The sequence below is a fragment of the Cyprinodon tularosa genome, unplaced genomic scaffold, assembly GCF_016077235.1.
Source record: "Cyprinodon tularosa strain WSP-4 unplaced genomic scaffold, ASM1607723v1 ctg417, whole genome shotgun sequence".
Lineage (NCBI taxonomy): Eukaryota > Metazoa > Chordata > Actinopteri > Cyprinodontiformes > Cyprinodontidae > Cyprinodon > Cyprinodon tularosa.
This window is the reverse complement of record NW_024039138.1, coordinates 185,086-208,075: the sequence shown is the minus strand read 5'-3', so window position 1 is coordinate 208,075 and position 22,990 is coordinate 185,086. Positions and strand designations below refer to the sequence as shown.

The window sequence follows — 22,990 nt, the reverse complement described above, 5'->3', positions numbered from 1 at the left end:
AGAGAAACAAGGAGGAGTGCCGTCTGCTGTACAGGGATGAAGGCGACTTTGTCCATCAGTGTGACTCCAGATTAACCCTCAGAACATGGAATGACACTGTGTTTCTGCACCTGACCAATTTAACAGGAGCTGATAGTGGGAACTACACCTGTGAGTGTTCAAGGTTTGATGGAACGTATATTCTCCATCTCAATATAAAAGTTAAAGGTAAGAACTTATTTTAAATATCTGAATAAAACTTAAATTTAATAGCTTCTCTTAAACAATGTTTTGACAAAAAAAAAATATTTTCTAAAGATAATGAAGAAGATGCCATTTGGGAAGTTTGGAGTCATTCTTCCAGAGTGATCCTTCCTTCTGCTCTGACTGCTGCAATTATTTTTATACTTTTGGTTATTCTGGGATTTTTCCACAGAAGATGTTACAATCGGTGAGAAACATTCAATATCCAAAGCTTTGATTTTTTTTTTTTTTACTTGCATTGATTTATAGAAATGATTTTGATAGGTACATTTTTGTTTTAATGATGAAAGTTTCATTATAGTCAAACTAAATAAGGCTAACGCTACTGTTTCGCAGATTTACTATCAACTTGATGTGATAAAAAAAAGGAAGGATTATTAGCCTGTTATTACCTGTCTTCTTAAACAGGCAGTGATAATGATCTGCATATCTGTATTGGAAATAAAATGCTCACGATTCTACGGAAGCCGGCAGACCAAACCGGAAGAAGGTGCGCATTCAGCGTCTGGTCTGCCGATAATGCAAGCGTAGAAGAAGAAATGTGCTGTTTACCTGTGCAAAGAAAGAAACAACGAAAGAAGAATGTCTGAGGACTTCAGTGTTGAGGAAGAGCATGAGTTCTTTGCCGAGCTGAATGCGCTGGTTTGGTCTGCCGGCTTCCGTAGAATCGTGAGCGCGCATGGGGGCGCTATTAGGAAATCCTATACACTACTGTTTAGGCTCTAAAACGTTCTAAATGACTTCGTTTCGAGTAAATTCTGGATGCTACCCACTCAGGACACTTGGATTACATTGGACGAGCAGTATGGAGGAATATTGACAAGTTTTTGTGGACTTTTGTGGACCTTTCTGTCTCGGGCGCCATAGACCTCCATTATTTGAATGTCAGCAGACAGCAAGAAGCCTCCCAGATCTCCAGATGCATTTGAGATATCAAAAAAGTACTCCAGAGTGTTGTTCAGCATGGGGGTGAGTAGAAAATGAAGGCTAATCATGTTTTGGGTGTACTATTCCTTTAAGTGACATTAAATGAGATGAAAGTGAAATAGTTACAGATGAGTTTTATTCTATTAATTTAATGTTTTTTATAAATCTTTTAAAATTCAGAATATAATATATCTACTAATTATGCCTTTAAACTTCCTGAGAAAGACCACTGAAAATAATAATTAAAGGTATAGAGAACAATCTTTCATTTCCGGGTGGATCATCTAAATAGTTGTTTCTCCGAATTGTCAATCATTCTGGTGATATGTTTACCTAGGGCCTTCCTCTGTGCTCGCCCTGTCAGCTAACTTTTTCTGAGCATAGTTTCAGGTGTACATCTGTTGTGAGCTACAGTTTCAGACAGACATTGAAGCTCACCTTTCTGTCTTTGGTTCTTTGAAAATTGCCTAGGGTCGTAAGAAAAAAGGAAAACTGTCTATGAAGTGTATGAGAAGAAAAGAAAAGCCTCAGAACAGGCAGATATCTCTGCGGAGAGCTCTATGGGTGCTGTCACAGCGGCCCCGCCCACGCCGTAGGCTGTCGCTACCCGACAGCAGCGACTAATAACAAAGATGGCGCAGGCAAGGTGCAGTGAAGGAGGTGTTATGTGACCCATGGGGAGCAAAAAAACTGTTTACTATAAAGTCCACTAGTCCCCTCTCTATAAAGTGACTGAGGAATTTAGGGGTTAGGGCGGACATTCGGACACAGCAAGCTTGTATGAGGTATGAGAACAGCAACTTTTAAGCAGAGCGTGCACAAGAAATGGTCTTGTGTATGTTCTCACACATGCATTTTTTTTTTAAGTGGAAAAACATGGTGACAAAAAAGAATGCATTGATGTGGTCAGTTTGATGTAGAATCTGTAACTTGATTTAGTGTTTTGGAAGAGGAGGTATGTAAATATTTAACGTGTGTTGTCCTTGATTGCTGCTGAGCCAATCATTTTAAAATTTCTTGATTTTTTTTTGAAACAAGAGAAAACATTTGATATTTAGTGCAGGCAAAATTGCAGCAGCCTGGAAACATGGAAACCAGCAATGGAAATGAACCAGAAGCAAATCCAACCATTTAAAAGGCTCTGCATCCTTCAAAAGTATTTTTGTATTTGGGTGTTTTACACATTAACCGCCATCTTTGGTAGAATGTGTACGCAAAGTGTTAGGTTGACTAATAAATGGTCAACTTATTTTTTTTGTTTTTTTCCTGTATGAACTTCCTGTTTTTTGCCATTCAGACCACATAGCATTTTGCGCCTGCTAGTGTGAAACTGGACGTGCAAACCTGTCACACTTCAGCTGAGGTTTACAGCAGACTATTTTTTTTATCAGAATTTAGATTTCAAACAACACTCGAGTAACTTCAGTACATAAACAAAAAGATTTTTTCTTTTCTTTATATATATATAAATTAAACATGTCTGCCAAAACAAAAATATCAGAAAATGTTTCCACTAATTATAACTTTATTTTGTCTTCACCTGCTTTAAATAATCACAACAGTTGAAATTCCTTTCATCTTTAAGCCAATATTCTTTTATCAGTTTATGTTTTGTTTATGACTTAGACTCGATGTATACACAGAGTGTATACAAAACAATTTTTGTTTAGTACAGCTTTTCAGACAGTAAATGATCACTTCCATTCCATAAAGTGCAGCAGTGATCAAATATAAACAGTTACAGTATGATAGATGATTTCTGTTTTTGCCTTTTTATATGGCGATTCTAGCAATCCTATACACTGGCGTGTGGATCTCATGAAATGTGGCATCAAGTTTGATTTTTGTGACTTGTTTATTTTTTCTTCAGGATCAACAATATATTTTCTAAAAACGCTTTAGTACAAATTGGTGTTGATGTAGAGCAGCAAGCAACTTATTCAGCATCTATAGGAAATGAATGCATTAAACATATGAGAAAAGAAACTGAAAACTGTCTGAAAAGGAGGAGATCGTAGACAGTGTTCTGGCTAACTATATATGGCCAACCTGGGGTGGCATTTTTACACAGGTGAGATATGCATTTATTATTTATCTAGAAGCAGTTAGTGTCTAAAATGGCTTTTTAGTGGTTACTACTATGATTTAATATAATATATAAATCTTGTTATATAAAAAAAATATAAGTAAAGAAATGCAGACACAGACATGCTTTTTGCAACTTAACATCCGCAATGACGACTTGAGATGCCAAATGCATTTCTTTGGCTTTAAGCTCATCGTTTTAAATATTTGACACTGTGAGCTGTGTGCTGCAAGTTATGTTTGGTGAACAGTGCTTACAACAGTCTTGAGCCAGTCTTCAGAGTAGGATGTAAGACCACAGAGATAAGAACAGTTACTGAGGGCTGCAAATACCCTATATTGCATGAATGCTTAGCAGATTTGTACTGCAAGTACGAAAATGAGGTCTGCAAACATAAATATGAGACTGATTAGCTGAGAGGAAGAACTATCCTGACAAAATTTGTACTTGCAAATTGAAACTCACATTCAAGTTAAAGACCTAAAGCATAGCATTTTACATGTAGATTTTGGATTAGTATCAGTAAACAGATCTTGAGCGCAGTGTTTTGAAAATAGATTTTTGCTCCATATCTGTAAAAAATCCTTGAAGGTCAGATATTCAGAAACACTAAGGTAATGCTAAAAACACTCTTACCATTGAGATCAGATGGAAACAGGCAGGCTCAGTGGTTGAGAGGGAGAACAAGTCAGGAACAGGAAATCACAAACACCAAGAAACTCTAAAAACACTCTCACCTCTGGCTAGAGAGAACAAGAAAAATCTGGCCCTGATGACTGGATGCAAGCAGTTTAAATAGAGGTAGGAATGGACAGGAATGAAATGAGCAGCTAGGCCAGTCATCAGTGCCAAGATCATGACACAGCTAGTATATGTTCTTCCTAAGAGTTCGGTCCATAGACATAAATTCACTTTAATGTCTATGGTCAAGTGTCATATAATTGAGGATCTTCTCCCCCTAATGGCCCAGAGTAAAAAGCATGCAAAGGAAAAATGCTGAAAATATCAAACACAACTGCAAGTTAAGAAGAGCTTTCAAAACAGCTCTTCTTAACTTGCAGCTGTTTTTGATATTTTCAGAATGTTTAATTTGCCTGTATGTTGGCATCAGTAATGTATTTGCAGCAGGTTTTCTTGCTTGCGGCACTTTCCGTTGGATGTGTTAGCCTGGTAAACCCCTGCATTCTGTGTTTAATAGTTACTTGTGTTACTTGTGCTCTAAAAACTCTTATCTCAGCTTGAACTGGAGGTCTAAGACTCCCGTCTTTTAAAGTCTGATTTATACTTGGAAACTAGGTCATCTGCGTAGGTGTCACGGTGAACGCAGACATGTCTCCGCCCCTTCCGCTGCACCTCTCCCAAATTGTGGGCGACCGTAGAAAGTGCCGCAGACAGTGCCTCTGATTGGTCAAATCTACGTCCACTCTACTCGTGTGTATTTCCTGTGTGGTACTTTACTGGCTTGTTTTGTTTGTATGAATGCCATTGCGGAAAATGAATCGTGAAATTGGACCAGCTAGGAGAGTAAGGTGCGCGAGAATTCTTTTTACCCCTATTTTTGGCCCTCATGTCCCTCAGTTGTTGGACAAACCTGCTACAACTTCCTCATCACCTCGGCTATATCTAGACCCACAGCTAGTTTGTGATTGTCCCTCTTGCTTTGTGGTGTGGAATAACATAGCGCAGACCACACTTCAAAATTGAGCATAAATCAAAAATGTCTATGTCAAACCTGTGACAAGCTCACTGTGACACACTGCTGCTGGAATATAACCAGCTCTAAAGAATATCTTTGTTAGAGAATAGAGGGGCAAATTAACAGTTTGAGTTACCAAAGTTAATACAAATTATAAATGATGAACATGCAGGTTTCAATTTATAGAGTACAGTAACCTAATGTTGCATGTTATTCTCAGCCTTGATTTGGCTCTTTAATACTTCATCAGTTCCAATGCTTTGTTATAACCAAAAAAGTGATTAATTCAAGGAGTAGTAGCAGGTAGTTGTAAAATAGTTTTTCTTTTTTTTTGGTTGCCTTAAGCAACAGTAGGACAGTTGTGTCACCTGATTGCTGCAAATAACTCAGTTTTGTGATCAGCTATGCACATGGAATATATGTTGGAATTCTAACATGACAAGGATCCTCGAGTACTTTACCTTGAATTTACATAAAAAAAGACAGAGTCAGTCCACAGGACTGAATAAAGCCAAGTAAGATGAGCATCTGATTTATGCATTACCATGAACCACATTTAGACCTGTCAGTTTTTACCATAAAGTTGCTGTAAACATTTTCTGTCACATAGTTAACAACTGCTCTTTCTCTAGAAAGGTAACAATGATTGGGGTAAATAACCAAAAAAGTTTCAATTCCAGGTGTAAAATTTCAATAAATTCAAGTTTGTGTTGCAAATATTCTAGATAGTAACCAGGAGATAGCGCTCTTGCATTTAGAGGACATCTGAGTTCAGTGACCAAAGTAGGTCTTCTCTGTACACTAAAAAAGACCAAGTTACTTAGTATGTTAAAATAATCTAAATTGACTCCTTTTAATGAACTAACTTACCAACTCATGACATGTTTACTGTCTCCAGAGTGACCAAATGATTTCTGTTTCTTCTTCCTTAGGGTGAAGAAAACTCAAATGTACAGAAGTCTTCAGCAACCAACAACAGATCTCTACCAAACAGTTTCTTCTGGTCACCATCAACAGGAAACAGAAAGAACCTCAGCAGGAAGCAGAGTAACTGTGAACAGAAACTATGAAATCTATGAAAACCTTTGAAGAAAAACTATCAAAATGGAAATCTTGATAAGCCTTAGTGAGCAAAATCAATCAGAGGATGGTTATACTTCTTCACTGATTCAGTATTTTTATGCTCCTGTTTGTGTTCACAAATTCTGTCCAAATCTTTTAATACAAAAAGTTTTCATTGCACAATCAATAAAACGTCTTATCACTGCAGTAGCAGCATCTTTGCAAACTGCTAAAGATGACTGTACAAAGACATTTCCTGTAGAGATCAGCCTCATTATCAGACCAGTATGTTGCTTTAGCAGGTAGTTGATGGACACCACACCTAAAAAGGGTTAAACATTTGGCTTTGAGCAGCTCAAACTATATCTTTACCACAATAGACGTCCGTAAACCTGTTTATGCATCTATCTTTTCAGCTTTCCCTTTTTAATTGTGTTGTTTAAATCAATGGAATCATAGATTCTATACAACCTGAAAAAAGTTTTATGTGATTTTCCTTTTGTTCCATAATTTGCATATTTCTTTGGACAACTTTTACACTTTTTTTCACTCAAATTATCTTGAATTAAAGGATTTGTCCTCTTTCCATCTGAATTTGTTTTGTGTGTTTGTATCTCACTTTCTTGGCATTTCTCATGGCTAATTTTAATTTTAATTATTACTGTAAATAATATTTTTTTGTAATTTGCTTTTTTTATTTATAAACATGGTTCTGTTAAAGTGACAAATTAGGAAGTGGTCAGTGACATCATCTACATCAGCCTGCAGGAGGTTGATTTCTTCTCCCACCAGAATGCATTCAGCCCTTTTCATAGTTAAGACCACAAAGCAAACATGACATTTACATCTTTAGTCTTTTGAACCCACTTTGGTTGCATAACACAAGACAAGCAGACCCCCATCTCTGTAGTGTGACCTAAGAACTCAATCTCTGTTCTTCATTATTAATATTGATAGTCAATTATTTGGGTTTTAAGCAAGCTATTGACCAAACAGGACAATTACTGCAAACTGTAATAATCAAACTTGCAGAGATACCTCCAGATTATAAATCTTATTCTTTAATGAGGAGTGCTCATGTAGAGACTTTTTTTTTTTTTTTTTAAGAATAACGTCACATCCTTTTGTGCCATTTTCTGAGATGAAAATATGTGGCTCGGTTGAGGGTTTAAGGGGTAGTTTAGACAATCTTTCTTTAGTGCAGCAGTTTAGATGGATGCAGTGAGAATCAGCCTTTTATTGCTTCTGCCATTCTTTGCCTGCTCTGAGGACAGTGAAGGTAAGAACAAAAGTAATAAAGAAACCATTTAACTTGAAGTTGCGCTTTAAGTTGTGAACTTTTAACTTTTATTTTCGTTTTACTGAGTATAATGAGATACTAATCTATTTTTATGATTTTAACTTATTCATAGATATTATATTTTACTGTTTACAGTGACTCTTGTGAAAACAGTCGGGAATGAACCAGATCTTACTCCACTCTGCAACAATGAAACATCGAATAACATCATGCTCATAGTGTGTAGAATCAGAACAGAGAGAAACAAAGGAGAGGAGTGCAGTCTGCTGTACAGGGAAGGAGGCGAGTTTGTCCATCAGTGTGACTCCAGATTCACCCTCAGAACATGGAATGACACTGTGTTTCTGCACTTGACCAATTTAACAGCAGCTGATAGTGGGAACTACACCTGTGAGTGTTCAAATATTGATGGAACCTATATTCACCATCTCAATATAACAGTTAAAGGTAAGCACTTACTTTAAATGACTGAATAAAACTTAAATTTAATAGCTCCTCTGCAACACTGTTGTTCCAAAAAAAAAATATATATATATATTTTCTAAAGATAATGGAGAAGATGACATTTGGGAAGTTTGGAGTCATTATTCAAGAGTGATCCTTCTTTCTGCTCTGACTGCTGCAGTTATTTTTATACTTTTGGTTATTCTGGGATTTTTCCACAGAAGATGTTACAATCGGTAAGAAACATTCAATATTCAAAGCTTTGATTTTATTTATTTTTTTTTTTTACTTGCATTGATTTATTGAAATTATATTGATAGGTACATTTTTGTTTTAATGATGAAAGTTTCATTATAATCAAACTTAATGAGGCTAACGCAGATTTAATATCAACTCTATGTGATGAATAAAGGAAAGGATTATTAGCTTATTATTACCTGTCTTCTTAAACAGGCAGTGATAATGATCTGCATATCTGTATTGGAAATAAAATGCATATTGTATTTCTTAACAGAGAGGAACCAGAATCACCCACTTACAGTCCAAATGAGGTAAAATACACAATACATAAATGCAGACCTTTTAATTATTCATATACTAATATATTTAAACTCCCCTTTCTTTATGTCTTGTTCTGCAGGATTTGGTTTTAGTTGAGCCATACAGCACCTTCATTCAGAAAGAAAATGTACTTTATTCAACAGCCTTATTGCAAAACTATGAAATCAGTTCTGAATATCATAATACCCTGACTTAATTCAAAGATGAACATCTTTCTATTGAACAGAGACATACAATCTTTGTTTTCCTCACTACCTGACCTTAAGTAACATTAAATGAGATGAAAGTGAAATTGTTACAGATTAGTTTTATTTTATTAATTTAATGTTTTTATAAATCTTTTAAAATTCAGAATATAATATATCTAAATTATTATGCCTTTAAACTTCTTGAGAAAGACCACTTAAAAAAATAGTTAAAGGTATAGAGGACAATCTTTCATTTCCGGGTGGAAATATCTAAATAAGTGGTCCTCCTAATTGTCAATCATTCTGGTGATATGTTTACCTAAGGCTGTCCTATGTGCTAGCCCTGTCAGCTAACTTTTTCTGAGCATAGTTTCAGGTATATATCTTTGTCATTGAAGCTCACCTTTCTGTCTTTAGTTCTTTGAAAATGGCCGAGGGTCGTAAGAAAAAAAGTGTCTACGAAGTGTATGAGAAGAAAAGAAAATCCTCAGAACAGGCAGATATATCTGCGGAGAGCTCTCCATGCAAAGCATTATGGGATTTTCTGTCACAGCGGCATAGGCTGTCGCTACCCGACAGCGGCGACTAATAACAAAGATGGCGCAGTGGAAAGGGCGGGTCTTTCAAAAAATTTGAGAAAATCCTCCAAAATACCTTTAATGCGTCTTTTGTATCTACTTAAGCATATTTAGTTACTTGAAAACTGTTTTTTCATGTTAGCAAAGTGGTACATGAAACACTTGTTCATGAAACTTGATAAGTTAATTAAATGAGGATGCCATGTCTTTTTAAGCTTTTAAAGGTTTAATTCATAATATCTTAGTTGCAGTCAATGGATACCTGTGGTTGTTTTAATGTATGAGGAAGTTGTTTTAATGTAATGTATGCCTCAAACACGCTGTTTCTGTTTGGCATAATTGACAAAAAAAACAAACAAAAAAACATATATGGAAGAATGGGTTTGCATTAGTAAGAAGTATCTAAAGTGAAACAACTCCTTGATCGAGATTGGCTAAGGGGGCCAGAAAGTCAAGAACAAGCAATAATATCATAAAAGCATGAAAAGACAGATTAGATTGCAAATATACTCGAGGTTAGGAAGTCAGCCTTTGAGCCTTTTCCTTTGGTCTATCAAAGCTACTGTGAAGTTGAAGTCTTTGGCTATAATGATGATCGACGCACTCAGAGGAAAAAGAAATAGCTTGCAATCCCAAGAGCACCATCCTAACCATTGGAGTATAATTGTGGCAGCATCATGCTGTGTGTAAGTTATGTTTTAGGAATGACTGATGCAGATAATGAAACAGGTGAGCTCTATTTTTAGCTATATGGTTTTTCAGGGAACATTTTTTCATAGACTCCTTTCCATCAGAAAATGTTCAGATGATGTTTGGGGATAATCAGTAGGAGTTACACTTCCTTCTGCTCTGACTGCTGCAGTTCCTATTTCTTCAGTGCAGCACAAACAAATTAATTGCTAAGAAAATGTTAGTCATTAGTTTAAATAATGTGCGTTGCATCGATTTTCCAAAGTCTGATTGGAAATAAAAGGTAGATCTTAAAAAGCACTGCATGACAAACTGCTGAGGAACATTGATATAGATAATATATAATATATATTTGCTGTAGTATGCAAACTCATATCAGTTAGCGTACCGCAACAATATGAGCACAGAGGACGCAGTTTCCATGGTACTGCACTCTGTGCTCACACATCTGGACAATAAGAACACTTATGCACGTATGCTGTTTGTTGACTTTAGCTCAGCATTCAATACTGTCATTCCGGCAAAGTTATTAGCCAAACTTCGAGACCTGGGTATCAACACCTCCATGTGCAACTGGATTCTGAACTTCTGACCAACAGACCTCAGAATCTCCGATCAGGCTGCAACTGCTCCACGTCCATCACACTCAACACTGGTGTACCACAGGGCTGTGTGCTAAGCCCGTTTCGACTGCAAGCCTGTGTACACGTCTAACTCCATCATGAAGTTTGCGGACGACACCACGGTGATTGGTCTCATCAGCAACAACAATGAGACTGCTTATAGGGAGGAGATCGAGCACTTTGCCACATGGTGCACTGAAAATAACCAGCTCCTCAACACCACCAAAACGAAGGAGCTCATCATAGACTTCAGAAAGGATTCAACAGGCACCCACGACACCATCCACATCAATGGAATAGCTGTTGAACGTGTCTCCAGTTTCAAGTTTCTGGGGACCCACATCTCAGCGGACATGTCCTGGTCAACCAACACCCCCTGCCTGGTCAAGAAGGCTCACCAGCGCCTCTTCTTCCTGAGAACACTGAGGAATAATCAGCTCCCCTCAACTATCCTGGTGAACTTCTATCGCTGTGCAATAGAAAGCATCCTAACCAACTGTGTAACAGTGTGGCACGGAAGCTCTTCTGTTGCAGAGTGCCTCTGGACCAGAACCAGCAGTATAAAGGAGTGTAATAATAGTGCCTACAGCATAAACGATCACTATGGTAGTTTTATCTATTTGTAGATACTGCTTATTAATATCTCATCAAATAAATGTCAAAATGTATTTTTATTTCGTATTTCTTTCGTATTCCCTACTGTAACTTTGGGAATGCTGGGTATTTAGTAGCCTGTCTGCTATTTAGTTGAGTTGAAAATGCATTTAAAGTTACAATGATCATAAAGATTGGATGCAATGTAAAGGAAGTCAGGATTCTCTTATCTGTTTTACTTTGATACACAACACTCATCTTAATAAAGTAATTCTGAATCTGATCTTAGGTTTAGAAAAGCAGTTAACTAATTATCAGTATTTATTTCCAAGTTCGTATGGAAGTCAGGCCAAGTCTTTAGAATAGAATAGAAAAGAATACAAAATCCCTTTATTGTCCCACAATTAGGGAACTTTGTTGTTTACAGCAGCAGAAAGATTAAAAAAAAAATGATAACACAAATGTATAAATAAGACCTAATAACACAATAGTGAAAAACTGTGCACCTGGACAATAAATAATCAATATACAGCAATGGACATTTTTACAGTAATGGATATTTGAAAATAGCAGCAATGTCAGAGATGTGCAAAATGACAGTAGCATGTCGTTTTAATCACAAAGGTAGAAACTATGCAAAATCAGCAAGAATATAACAACTTATCGAGGTTGTTGGGAACAGTGGTGGTTATAGAGTCTTACAGCTGCTGGGAGGAAGAGTCTGTGATGCACTAAATGCACGCTCCCTGGTGCATTTAGGGTGCAGCAGTCTGTCACTGAAGGAGCTTTCCAGTTCTGCAACAGCTTCATGCATGTGGTGGGAAACATTATCCAGCAGAGATGTTCATTTAGTTAGGATCCTTTTGTTTCCCACCTTCTGTACTGGGTCCCGAGGGCATCCAATCACAGAGCTGGCCTTCCTGATCAGCTGATCCAGCCGCTTTCTCTCAGCTGCAGATAAGCCACTACTCCAACAGACAGCTCCATAGAAGATGGCTGATACCACAACAGAGACGTAGAAGGTCTTTCAGAGTGCCCCCTGGAATACAAAAGACCTCAGTTTTTTTGCACTGAGACTGTGCCTCAGTGTTGTGAGTCCAGTCCAGTTTTTTATTCAGATGAACACCTGGGTACATATAAGGGTCTACTATCTCAATGTCATTTTTCTGGATGTTCACCGGTGTCAGTGGGGTGGACCTGCTTTAAATGATTAAATCAGTAGATATTACAACTTTGGTCCACAATCCTGTGTCTGGGTATGTTGTATTTGGGTGTTTTAAACATCTTTGGCAGCATGTGTTCACTAAGTGTTAGGCTGACTAGTAAATTGTCATCTTATTTTTATTTCTTTGGTTCTTTGTTTTTCCTGTATGAACTTCCTGTTCTTTGCTACACAGACCACATAGCCTATTTCGTCTGCTAGTGTGAAACTGGACGTGCAACCCTGTCAGACTTCAGCTGAGGTTTGCAGTAGACTTTTTTTTTTTTTATCAAAGTTTAGACTACAAACAACACTTGAGTAACTTCAGTGCATAAACACTGTTTTTTTCTTTCCTTTTTATATATAGATCAAACATATCTGCCAAAACAAAAAGTTCAGAAAATGAATTAATAATTTTATTTTGTCTTCACCTGCTTTAAATAATCACAACATTTGACATTCCTTTAATTTTCAACCTAATATTCTTTTATCAGTTTATGTTTTGTTTATGATTTAGACTTGATGTATACACAGAGTTAATACAAAAAATATGGTTTTGTACAGCTTTTCAGACAGTAAATGATCACTTCCATTCCATAAAGTGCAGCATTGATGAAATATAAACAGTTACAGTATGATAGATGATTTCTGTTTTTGCATTTTTATATGGTGATTCTAGCAATCCTACACACTGGCATATGGATTTAATGAAATGTGGCATCAGGTTTGATTTGACTTGTTTAATTTTTTCTTCAGGACCAACAATATAATTTTTTAAAACTGTTTAGTACTATATTGGTATTGATGTAGAGCAGCAAGCAACTTATTCAGCATCTATTAGAAATTAATGCATTAAACATATGAGAAAAGAAACTGAAAACTGACTTAAAAGGAGGAGATCGTAGACAGTGTTCTGCATAACTATATATGGCCAACCTGGGGTGGCATTTTTACACAGTTGAGATATGCATTTATTTACAAGCAGTTAGTGTCTAAAATGGCTTTTTAGTGGTTACATCTATGATTTAATATAATATATAAATCTGGTTATATAAAAAAAATTATAGGTAAAGAAATGCAGACACAAACACACTTTGCAACTTAACATCCACAATGAAGACTTGGAAAGCCAAATTCATTTTTTTTGGCTTTAAATTCATTGTCTTAAATATTTGACACTGTAAGATGTGTGCTGCAAGTTATGTTTGGTGTAAAGTGCTTACAACAGTCTTGAGCTAGTCTTCAGAGTAGGATGTAAGACCGCAGAGGTGAGAACAGTTGCTGAGGGCTGCAAATACCCTATATTGCATGAATAGTTAGCAGATTTGTCCTGCATATACAAAAAAAAGGTCTACAAACATAAATATGAGACTGATTAGCTGAGAGGAAGAACTATCCTGCCAAAATTTTTACTTTAAAATTGAAACTCACATGCAAGTTTAAGACCTAAAGCATGGCATTAACATGTAGATTTTGGATTTGTATCAGTAAACAGATCTTGAGCACAGTGTTTTGCAAATCGATTTTTGTTCTGTATCTGTAAAGAGACCTTGAATCACAAACACCAAGGAACTCTAAAAACACTCTCACCTCTGGCTAGAGAGAATAGGAATAATCTGGCCCTGATTACTGGATGCAAGCAGTTTAAATAGAGGCAGGAATGGACAAGAAGGAAATGAGCAGCTAAGCCAGTCATCAGTGCCAAGATCAAGACACATCTAGTATATGTTCTTGCTAAGAGTTTGGTCCATAGACATAAATTCATTGTAATGTCTATGGTCAAGTTCCATATAATTGAGGATATTCTCCCCCTAATGGTCCTGAGTACCTCACTTATCAAGAGCTGGTTTGCAGCTTTTCTTAACTTGCAGTATTTTTTTTTTATATTTGCAGCATTTTTCCTTTGCATTTTGCCTGTATGTTGGTATCAATCATGTATTTGCACCAGATTTTCTTCTTTGTGGCACTTTCCTTTGGATGTGTTAGCCTCATCATTTGCAAGCCCATGTCTGGTCTTTGCAGTACTTTTTGTATTTGCTGAGCAGTTATCTATTTGTATCACATTTACACCCCTAACCAACCATTCACTTACCTCACAACCACAGATTTCAGTAGTTCGCCCTCCAGTTGCAGGGTAAACCACTGCATTCTTTGTTTACCAGTTGTTTGTTTTACTTGTGCTCTAAAAACTCAAATCTCAGCTTGAGCTGGAAGTCTAAGACCATTCTTAGAAGGTTGATTTATACTTTGAAACTAGGTCATCTGCGTAGGTGTCACAGTGAACGCACAGATGTCCCCGCTCCCTCTGTAGACACTCCGCTGCATCTCTCCCAAATTGTGGGTGACCGTAGACAGTACAGCAGACAGGAGGCCTCTGACCGGTCAAATCTACATTTGCTGTACTCATGTGGATTTCCTGTTTGGTACCTTACCGGCTTGTTTTGTTTGTATGAACACCATTGCTTGCAGAATGGAGGGGCAAAGTAGCAGTTTGAGTTACCACAGTTAATACAAATTATAAATTATGAACATGCAGGTATCAATCTATAGAGTATCCTAATGTTGCATTTTATTCTCACACTTGATTTGGCTCTTTAATACTTCATCAGTTCCAATGCTTTGTTATAACTTAAAAAGTGATTAATTCAAGCAGTAGTACAAGGTAGTTGTAAAATTGTATGTAGGTGTTTTATTTCTGACTCTATTATTCTGTATGGCAAATTACACTGTGAATCAAATTGATTGCATATTTTATGATCCAAATTATGTAGATTGTCTTCAAAAGAGATAAATTATGGTTCTAGTCCTTTTGGCTATCAACCTATTTATGATATAGGGAGACCTACTGAATAACAAAGTAGTAGCTAAAAGGAGGAGACATTTTAGAAAGAGCAAAACCTCATGCTCTTTTTCTAAAGGTCAGAGAATTTGTGGTGTAGGTTACAACGTTGCAGTACAGACATTCATATCAAAGCCCTCTCTGTTGTTAGACATCATGCTCTCTGTGGTAATACATAAGCTGCAGGTTTTTCTATTTCTTTCTTATTTTCTCTCTACTTTGCACAGCGAAGGTAATATATGTATATTTATATAATTCTTGTAAAAATGTAACATCCATATTGATTTGTTTCCTTTTTCTAGAAAGAACAGCTTTGCACTTCCTTGATGTGTTATTGCTAAGCTTCATGGGTTACTAACCTGAACAGTTTATTTTATTTATGTTTTTAAAAGTTTTGCCACTTTATTGTTTTTCTACTTTTAACTTCTGCTTTGTATATGTGGGGTGATTGAGCACATTTTATTGACTGTTTAAAAATTTAACATATATTTTTAAAATTATTTCAAAATGTTTACATTATGTGTCTACAGCATAGAAAATACATGTAATCCAACAAAAAACATAAAGAAAAACAAAAGTATGTCTAGGCCTTTGCATGATACTATGAGATATTGTAGTTACATACCTAAATTTGCTGCAAATACAAAAAGTACTGCAAACAAAAGTTTAAATCAACAAACAAAGATACAAAACAGACAGGGATATTTTGTAGTCTTAGAAAAAAGATCACTATGGTAGTGCAGAGAGTTTATGTGTTGTAATGAAAGCTACTTTCCCCTGAGGAGTGTACTTTTCTTCTTTCAACCTTGGGACTCGTAAATGATTATTGTTATCCTGGGAAAAAGGGAATGTTGCTTCGTCCAGCTTGATTGCTTCGAGAGTGGGGTGATATTTTACCTGTAGATTATAAATATACAATTAACTAGAAATGGTGGTTGTAGTGAATTAATAGATCATTCAAAATTGAGGGTAACACCAAATTAATGTTCTTTGTTGAATAGCTATAACTGTAATCTGCTTATTCACTGGGATTTTTGGTCGGTTGGCTTCTGGAACGGCTGTTAAAATCCAGTTATCCCCATCAATTTAGTGACTTTGGCTAGACTATTAGTATAGCTATTGATTACCAGCCAAAGAACTCTGTTTCTATTTATTCAAATGTTACCAAAAGGAGCGTGAGTCTGGCCTGAGTGTTAAACCACTCGATTTTACAATAAACACAAACTACTACAGGTTAAAATAATGATGTCTTTATTCCTAACAATCAAGAATATGGGAAATCTAACATCTAGGTTAACACTACACACTACTAGAAAACACACATGAAGTTAATAATTGATAATTTGGAAAGAGGGTAGAAAGGGTTGTAAGAGTCCATTTAAATGGCTTCGTCCAAGGTAGGCCAAATAGCAGCCGTCAAAGTCACAGACTGCAGTGTATAATCAACAATTGAAGAGGTGTGCCTGCGAGGAGACGCCCTCGTTCAATAGCCATAACTAACTTCTTCTATTTAAAAGCCCATCAGATTCATCTGCTGTTGCATCAGACTGATATAAGATTCTTCCGAGAATCGACCCGGTTTGGACGGACTTGTGTAGAGCTGCAACCCGAAGCTGCTCTTCCTCCTCCTTCACCTGGATTGCAAGTTGTCTCAAAGTAAAACCTTTAATTATTCCATCAGATGCTTTAAATGACGTGCTAAGCTTGGGTGAGCAATTAATTCAGGTTTTAAAGCATTTATTTGAACTTTGGACTCTCTATGCTGATGTTTAAACTGAAAGGTACAAAGATGTCTGACTTCATTGTGTGAATGATGTGGTGTGAATGAGTTTATGTGTTTTCTTTTTTTATCTTGATTTTTTTGCTTTCCCCTTTGTTCTGAGGAAGCATATGCAACCACATGTTAGGAGCACTCATTTATTGACTTCATAAGTTAAGATATCCCCATTGCATTCCAACCCTTCCCATTTAGTCACATTATCACCATCCATCAGTTCCCAGCTTGTTGCACCCCCACTCCAGACCACATGGTAGGCGACCTCGATCCTGATATGTCTTGTTGACTTTGCATCAATGCACCCTTCTCTTCTTTATCTAACTAGGCTGGCTGAGTGAGTTTTACTGAGGTGCTACAATGCTACATTGTTATTGCCTCTGTAAAGTAATCATCACAAGCTGAATGAAGTTACCTTGTTTTAACTGCACAGTTGTTATGATCATATCTGCTACTATTCCAAACTGACACTATTGAATGTATTAACATCTGGCTTATCTTGGACAATCTCAGAAGCCAGTTAAATGGACTCTTAGGATTTTTGTTCTCTTTCTGTTAAAACTAGTCATTTATTCTACCTCATGTTTATTTTCTAATAGTGTGTAGTGTTTTGCATCGATGTTAGATTTCTGCAATTCTGAATTATTAGAATAAAGACATCATTGTTTGTTTAAATTGCAGTCGTTTGTGTTTCATGTACGAATGGTTTATCATTCAGGCTATACCCACCCTCTTTTTGGTGACAGTTTGAATAAACAGAAATAAATAGTTCTTTTATTGATAATTAATAGCTCTGCTGATAGCCTAGCCTAAGTCATTAAATTGGTGGGAATAACTGGATTTCAACAGCCGGTCCAGGAGCCACCCGGAGGTGAAAGGCCCAATATCCTTGTAAGTGAGCAGAATAAAGCTATAGCTATTCAACTAAGAACACCAAATGGATTTTAACTGCAATTATGAATAAATTAAATAACGAACTACAACTTAAATTATGCATAATATACAGAATATATTATTTATTAATACAGGGCTCAGTTTAGAACCCTTTTAAATGAACCATCAGCTTAAAAAGTCTCAAAATTCAACAAAAACCTTTGCAAAAACGTGAATGTGACTACACTCGCCTATGGTACGAACTTTATTTGAGCATCAGATAAAATAATGGAAAGCTTTTACTGTGAGGGGGATGAAAAAGTGGGGGTAGGGGGAGGTCTGTCTCCAGAACCTGGTCAGTTCTTGGGGAGATTTGAATCAGTCTGAGGTAAGCAACGCTTACGGTGTCCCCGCCTCGGTGGTTCAACCGCGAACACGCTGCGAGACTGGCTCCTCAAAAAATCCTGTTTAATGTTGCAAGGCAGCTGAGTAACAAGACTGAGGCTTCCGCTTTCTTACCTGCGTTAAAACGAGTAGGCGTACAACAACACACTGCATCGGGAGCTCTGACAGCAGGAAAAGGAAGAAGCTTTGGCTTCAGAATGATCACATGTGGAATTTTCGTCTCTCCTGTCAGGCATGAGCTTGGTGGAAAAGAGAGCGAGCAATTTCCGCACGTTGGTTTTAAAGCTGTATGGGGTGGAGCGTGACAGTCATTCAGTGGTCATACTTTGACCAGACTGCAATCATTTCAGAAATGTTATCACAACAGGAGATCAAACAAAACATTACAATATACCTTATAGTATTCACTACTGTATGTTAGAAAAAAACTTTTCATTTATTTAGAAGTATACACATCTATTAAAATGATTGTATTTTTTTGTGTTTAAAACCCATTTCACAAATGAGAAAGATTCATCCTAACATTTTCACTAAGAGTTGGATTCTTTATAAAGAATTGATTGTGTCCCTTTGTGACCTAGAGTACTTCTTTTACACCTACCTAAGTCTACTAACTTACAATTTGTTGTTGCTATCATTAGTGTTTGTACTGTGATTATGTATTTGCAGCATGTTTGAAGCTCACTGCTCTCCAATTATTGTAATTGTTTCAATTTTAATGCTCTTTGCGTCTTTAATGCTGTGAATACTGGATCTCTTGGAAGCATTCAGCTGCTCCTGATTAGACTTCTTTTAATTCATTCTATTGTCTTGTCTGAAATTTAAATTTAGAACAAACCTACTCCAATGTTCTCTGTAAGAACACAGTGTTTAGTTTGTAAGCTTTTTTTGTATCATTTAGGGGAAAAAAAATTGTTTTTTATTTTGTATTTGAGAACAATGTAGAACATGTACAGGAGATCAATCTGTACTTTTTCTTTTAGCATTTTTTTTTAACCAGGCCTTTGTACTTTTAAGTTAATAATTTTTACTCTGGTAACAGGTAATTACACCTGGATCGCTTTTGAAAATGTGCAATATTTAAAGAATTAGGCTATTTCTTACTGATTATAATTGATTGCTTGCAGATACTTTTGTGAAAACAATCGGAAAAGAACCAGATTTAACTCCAATCTGCACCAACCAAACTTCAAATATCATCATCATGATAGCGTGTAAGATCAGAACAGAGAGGAGCGGCGGAGAGGAGTGCCGTCTGCTGTACAGGGATGGAGGCGACTTTGTTCATCAGTGTGACTCCAGATTCACCCTTAAAACATGGAATGACACTGTGTTTCTGCACCTGACCAATTTAACACCAGCTGATAGTGGGATCTACACCTGTGAGTGTGCAAAATCTCATGGAACGTATATTGTTCATCTCAATGTCACAGTTAAAGGTGAGAACATTCTTATATCGGCTAATTAAAACCTATATAACCAATTTAATTGAATGTCTTTGTTTCTCCCTAAGACCCTCGCCAGGAGGATAATTCAGCAAATGACACTTGCAGCCAATTTGAAGAACTGATCTCTCGTATTGCTTTGACTTCTGCTGTTCTCTTATTTTTAATGATTCCATGTATTTTTAGATTCAGCCTTACAAGATATTGGTGAGAAAACTATTGCCATATCCATAATTTTCTTTTTTTTAAATTTTCATAAAACATTTACCGTAAATAAGACTTCTTAGCACCACTAATGCTGAATTTTACATCTTATCTTTCCCTGCATCTTCTACATGAATTATAGCTTTATTCTTATTGAAAAACAAATTCATTTAATTTGTTTGCCTAGTTCAATACACTAACCTGGAGTTGTTTTCATATTGAAAGGGAATATTTACAATCTGAAGCATCTGCGTCATTTGCACATGGAGCTGCATCACCTAAAGTGAGTAATTGTGATTATTGTATAAGTTGTCATTTTCAGTTGATCATAGCTTACTTTTTTGCATATTACCACAAAAGCAGAACATAAAGAACAGGCATTCTTTAAAAAAAGAAAATTTATCAGTTTCCTCCATCATTCCCATATCTGTACACTCATGCACCCAGTAGTTGTTTTTAATGTAAGCCATAACGGCAGTTGCCCATCCACTAAGTCAATAGTTAGAGGTAAAGTGGTGGATGTTTGTTTACTGGGTGGATCATCAAAATAAGTGTTCCTGTTAATTGTCAATGATTTGTGATGTGTTTACATAAGGCCGTCCTACCTGCTCTTCCCCATTTTCACCTAACTCTATGCTAGGAAATACCTGGCTGCCGAGAATGACCTCCCCTCTCACGCACTGATGAGAAAACAGATAAAATATGAATGAAAATGGAACTTTTAAACATATTCTTAATATTTTCAAATTTCGTATGCATGGATGGCCTAAAATTGAGAGTTTTGGTGGACAGATAAATGCAGAGAAATTCTGGCCTGCAAAGAATGACCTCCCTTGTCGCAGGAGCGTGCATCGGCCTAAAGTCCCACACATTAAGACGAATTGAGATATAAATGAAAAACTAAACGTTTAAACATATTCTTAATGTGTTGACAGAATGATAGCAAAAGCGGGAAAAGCCATCCACTGAGCAGAGAGTATATTCATCGGACACTGACTGTAGCAGATCGACTAAAACTTGTCTCCATATGAGTAAAAATTGGCAGGCAGGTAATTCTCGGCATAACACTGTGAAGAGTCTGATGTAGTTGAAAAATTGCAAATCTTCTTTTTGAAAGAAAGCTTGTTTGAGTGATGCAAACAGCAACTTTGAAACAGAACATGCATGAGGAGAAATGGGCTTGTGCATGCTCTTGCACGTGTTTAATAGGCGTTCCCTCCCTGGGGCAGGTACACGGTTGTGCATGTGCATTTTTTTTTTAAGTGGAGAGGGCGGGTACTTTTAAAAAAAAGTCGTAAAACTTCTCCACTGGACCTTTTACTTTTACCATCTCTGGAGAAGAGTCGTGCTTTGTTTTGGCTTAAATAAACTGCTTGTTTCTGTCATAATGGGCTTTGGAGATCTGACCCACATGCAGGGAACCACTCAGAGACCAAGGGTAAAAGTTAAACAGGTTTATTGAAGGCTAGCTAACACTGATGGAGATTGAAACTCAGTGGGGAAACAATGCTGGAACTCAGCGGACTGGTGAACCGGAACCGGAAACTCTGAAGGGGAGATCACAGTGATCAGTTCAGGGACAATAGGAAAATAAGCCCCATTTACACTACCCTTGAAAAACCGATCCAGGCCGAGACCGCTCCGAGCTTGGATCGGTAACCAGGCCAAGCTCAGTTTTGACGACCGTTCACACGTCACACTTATCTCAGTTATCTCGACTCCTCGCCTCCTAGTGACGATGTGCGGTATTACTGCTAGGATTGAAGGAGGGACTCAAGCAGCTGGTGGCGGTAATGCACCAAACGCTGTTTGTCAACCGCCGTAAAACCCAAGAAGAAGAAGACGAAGGAGGAGGGAATCAAGCAAATCAAAATGGCGGCGCCCGTCACATTCAGAAAGTTATGCTTGATTATTATTGCTGTACTTCCGTGTTTGCGGTGGGTCAGGCGAAGACGGCAACCTTGCGCGGATGTACTTGAGAAAGTCGGCTTTTGGGAAGCCGACTTTCTGGAATGGAGTGTGAATCGGCATGTTCAGCCAGTCGGCGATGACGCGTTCTGCTCATGCGCTCTTGTTATCAGAGAACCGAGCCAGGAAAAAACCGAGCCGAACCCACCTCGGGAACTGGTCTGCAGTTAGCGCGGTCCGGTTATGTCTATCTCGGTTCAGTTCAGGTTGTTTCCGTTCACACACGACAAGTTATCTCAGTTACTGACCTCGGACCGGTCTCGGCTCAGTTTTTTAAGGGTAGTGTAAACGGGGTAATAGACTGAGGCTTGAATATTGCTGGAGAGGCACTCACTTTTGGGGGACTCTTGGTTTATCCTTGGATCCAGTTTGTGGGGGTTTAATCCAAAGTAGAGGGAAGTTGTTGGAGAGTGGACAGCCAGACATACGTTGGACTCAGAGGAGTAAAGGAGCGGACTGTCACTTGGTTTTCCAGGAGTGGACTTGAACAGATCATGTGGAGGTTTTCCCCTTGCCCAGTGAGACTCAGTAATTCCTTCCAGGGGTAGAAGGTCCAGGCTTTTCCAGTAACACAGGAAGTCTTCCTGTCGAAGAACAATGCTAAGGTTAGCCTCTGCTAATCTCAGTTTGGCTTGAGTACCCATTACTGGCAAACACTCTGGCATCGAGGTGGTGACAGCCCGCTGCTCAAGTACTCCTCTGGTAATGACCCAACGAGCCGCAGGTGTGCAAGGAGGCCCAACGAGGACAGGGCACCACCTGGTGGTGGACAGAGGAAAACACAAACTGGAATCATAACAGTATCAGCTCTGACAGATTAGTGAAATAAATCCAACTTTATGCAGCAAGTACTCAAGAAAATAACAAAACAATGGTCTTGTTGCAGTAAGACAGAAGACATCGAGGTGCAGTTACAACATTACATCACACAAGCAATTATAACGGACAAAACAGATATAATTATTACTGTTTTTTTATTGTTTAGGATGAAGATTACTCAGATGAGTTGTACAGAAGTCTTCAACAGCCAACAAGTGATCTCTACCAAACTATCTCCACTGGTCACTGTCAGAATGAATATGAAATTACATCAGCCAGCCACAAAGTAATTGTTAACCTGAATAATGTGGAAATGGAGAGGAATTGTGAAATCTATGAAAACCTTTGAACCAAAATTATGTCTACATAAATAAAGCTTTATGAACATCAGGCCCATTTTCTTTCTATTTTTGTGACAGATATTAATCAGAAGATTACTTGATCTTTTAATTAAATCTATATTCAAAGCC

General features: G+C 37.3%; 2 protein-coding genes and 1 long non-coding RNA gene across 3 annotated transcripts; all 3 read left to right on the top strand.

The window, feature by feature from the left end:
- Nucleotides 1-7,138: 7,138 nt before the first annotated feature.
- Nucleotides 7,139-8,610, top strand: LOC119792346. Its single transcript, XM_038298947.1, has 5 exons — nucleotides 7,139-7,293; nucleotides 7,450-7,761; nucleotides 7,862-7,994; nucleotides 8,273-8,309; nucleotides 8,399-8,610. Exons 1-5 carry the CDS (start codon nucleotides 7,227-7,229, stop codon nucleotides 8,513-8,515), a joined length of 666 nt encoding a protein of 221 aa, XP_038154875.1. The 5' UTR covers nucleotides 7,139-7,226; the 3' UTR covers nucleotides 8,516-8,610.
- A 1,886-nt stretch (nucleotides 8,611-10,496) lies between these two features.
- LOC119792325 lies at nucleotides 10,497-19,740 on the top strand. Its single transcript, XM_038298922.1, has 4 exons — nucleotides 10,497-11,004; nucleotides 15,133-15,264; nucleotides 19,212-19,523; nucleotides 19,598-19,740. Exons 1-4 carry the CDS (start codon nucleotides 10,497-10,499, stop codon nucleotides 19,738-19,740), a joined length of 1,095 nt encoding a protein of 364 aa, XP_038154850.1.
- Nucleotides 19,741-19,869: 129 nt separating this feature from the next.
- On the top strand, nucleotides 19,870-22,910 carry LOC119792300. Its single transcript, XR_005281974.1, has 2 exons — nucleotides 19,870-20,016; nucleotides 22,687-22,910. It is a non-coding gene; the product is annotated as an uncharacterized LOC119792300 (long non-coding RNA).
- Nucleotides 22,911-22,990: the final 80 nt, after the last annotated feature.

Bases quoted from the DNA above. Each gene is read 5' to 3' on its own strand.
- LOC119792346 (XM_038298947.1), top strand. From the start codon at position 7,227: ATGGATGCAGTGAGAATCAGCCTTTTATTGCTTCTGCCATTCTTTGCC. The intron at 7,294-7,449 runs GTAAGAACAAAA...TACTGTTTACAG, and splicing joins CTGCTCTGAGGACAGTGAAG to TGACTCTTGTGAAAACAGTC. The intron at 7,762-7,861 runs GTAAGCACTTAC...TATTTTCTAAAG, and splicing joins TCTCAATATAACAGTTAAAG to ATAATGGAGAAGATGACATT.
- LOC119792325 (XM_038298922.1), top strand. From the start codon at position 10,497: ATGAAGTTTGCGGACGACACCACGGTGATTGGTCTCATCAGCAACAAC. The intron at 11,005-15,132 runs GTAGTTTTATCT...TTTGTGGTGTAG, and splicing joins CAGCATAAACGATCACTATG to GTTACAACGTTGCAGTACAG. The intron at 19,524-19,597 runs GTGAGAACATTC...TTTCTCCCTAAG, and splicing joins TCTCAATGTCACAGTTAAAG to ACCCTCGCCAGGAGGATAAT.